Genomic DNA, 709 nt, shown 5'->3' with positions numbered 1-709 from the left:
CCCCCCCCCCCAGCCCAGAAGGCTAATCTACCACTGAGCAAAGGAAGCAGAGTGAGGGGCAGAAGAATGGTCCTTCTTCCCCCACTAGGCTGCCCTGTCTCGCCCACACCCACACCCCCCAGAGCAGAGGAGCTACATAGACCCTGTCTTCCTCAACACCAGTACATTAGAGCACCGCAAATGGGCAGGGGGACATTCGTTGGACACAGAGAAAACAAAAAGAGAGGCCGGCACTGACACTCACCATTGCTTCCTTGAGGGCTCAGGGTCTCCAGGCAAATGAGCGCTTCCCTGGCCCACAGGCACAGGCTACTTATGCTGCCCTGCAACCTGAGCCACCAGGCGTTGGTCTTTTAAGAACTCTTTTAGACAATTTTCTTCCTTGTTGCCTCACTGATTTTCACCCCCACCTGGGTTCTGGAAACTTGCCACTATACACATGTCACCTTAGAGTTTACAGAGCACCCTCAGTGCATGACCTCATCTGCACCTCACTGAGCTCTGTGCCTTAAGCGGCATCATCAGTGTCTGGGTTTTACAGATATTCACGATTCCGAGGTCCTGAGAAGAACAAAGCCAGGGAAGCAGAGTGAGGGGCAGATGAGGAAGCAAGTTGCACAATAACCTACAACTATTGCAAAAGCATATGCATTTGCATATTTCAAGAGCAGGGCTTGCTGAACCAACTTTTCTTTGTCCTTCACCTCAA

At 51.6% G+C, this 709-nt stretch overlaps 1 protein-coding gene across 1 annotated transcript in view; it reads right to left on the bottom strand.

Annotated features, from left to right (window-relative positions):
* The window catches only part of LOC102253816 (pulmonary surfactant-associated protein D), a 38023-nt gene extending 37656 nt beyond the window's left edge, over nt 1-367 (bottom strand). Inside the window, exon 1 of the mRNA XM_005871772.2 lies at nt 245-367. Within this exon, the coding sequence (XP_005871834.2) occupies nt 245-247 (3 nt within the window). The 5' untranslated portion in view covers nt 248-367. The remainder of the gene's footprint in view (nt 1-244) is intronic.
* Between the last annotated feature and the right edge of the window lie 342 nt (nt 368-709).

Source organism: Myotis brandtii, unplaced genomic scaffold, assembly GCF_000412655.1.
Source record: "Myotis brandtii unplaced genomic scaffold, ASM41265v1 scaffold356, whole genome shotgun sequence".
In the NCBI taxonomy this organism is placed as follows: domain Eukaryota; kingdom Metazoa; phylum Chordata; class Mammalia; order Chiroptera; family Vespertilionidae; genus Myotis; species Myotis brandtii.
This window is presented reverse-complemented; position numbering and strand designations above follow the sequence as displayed.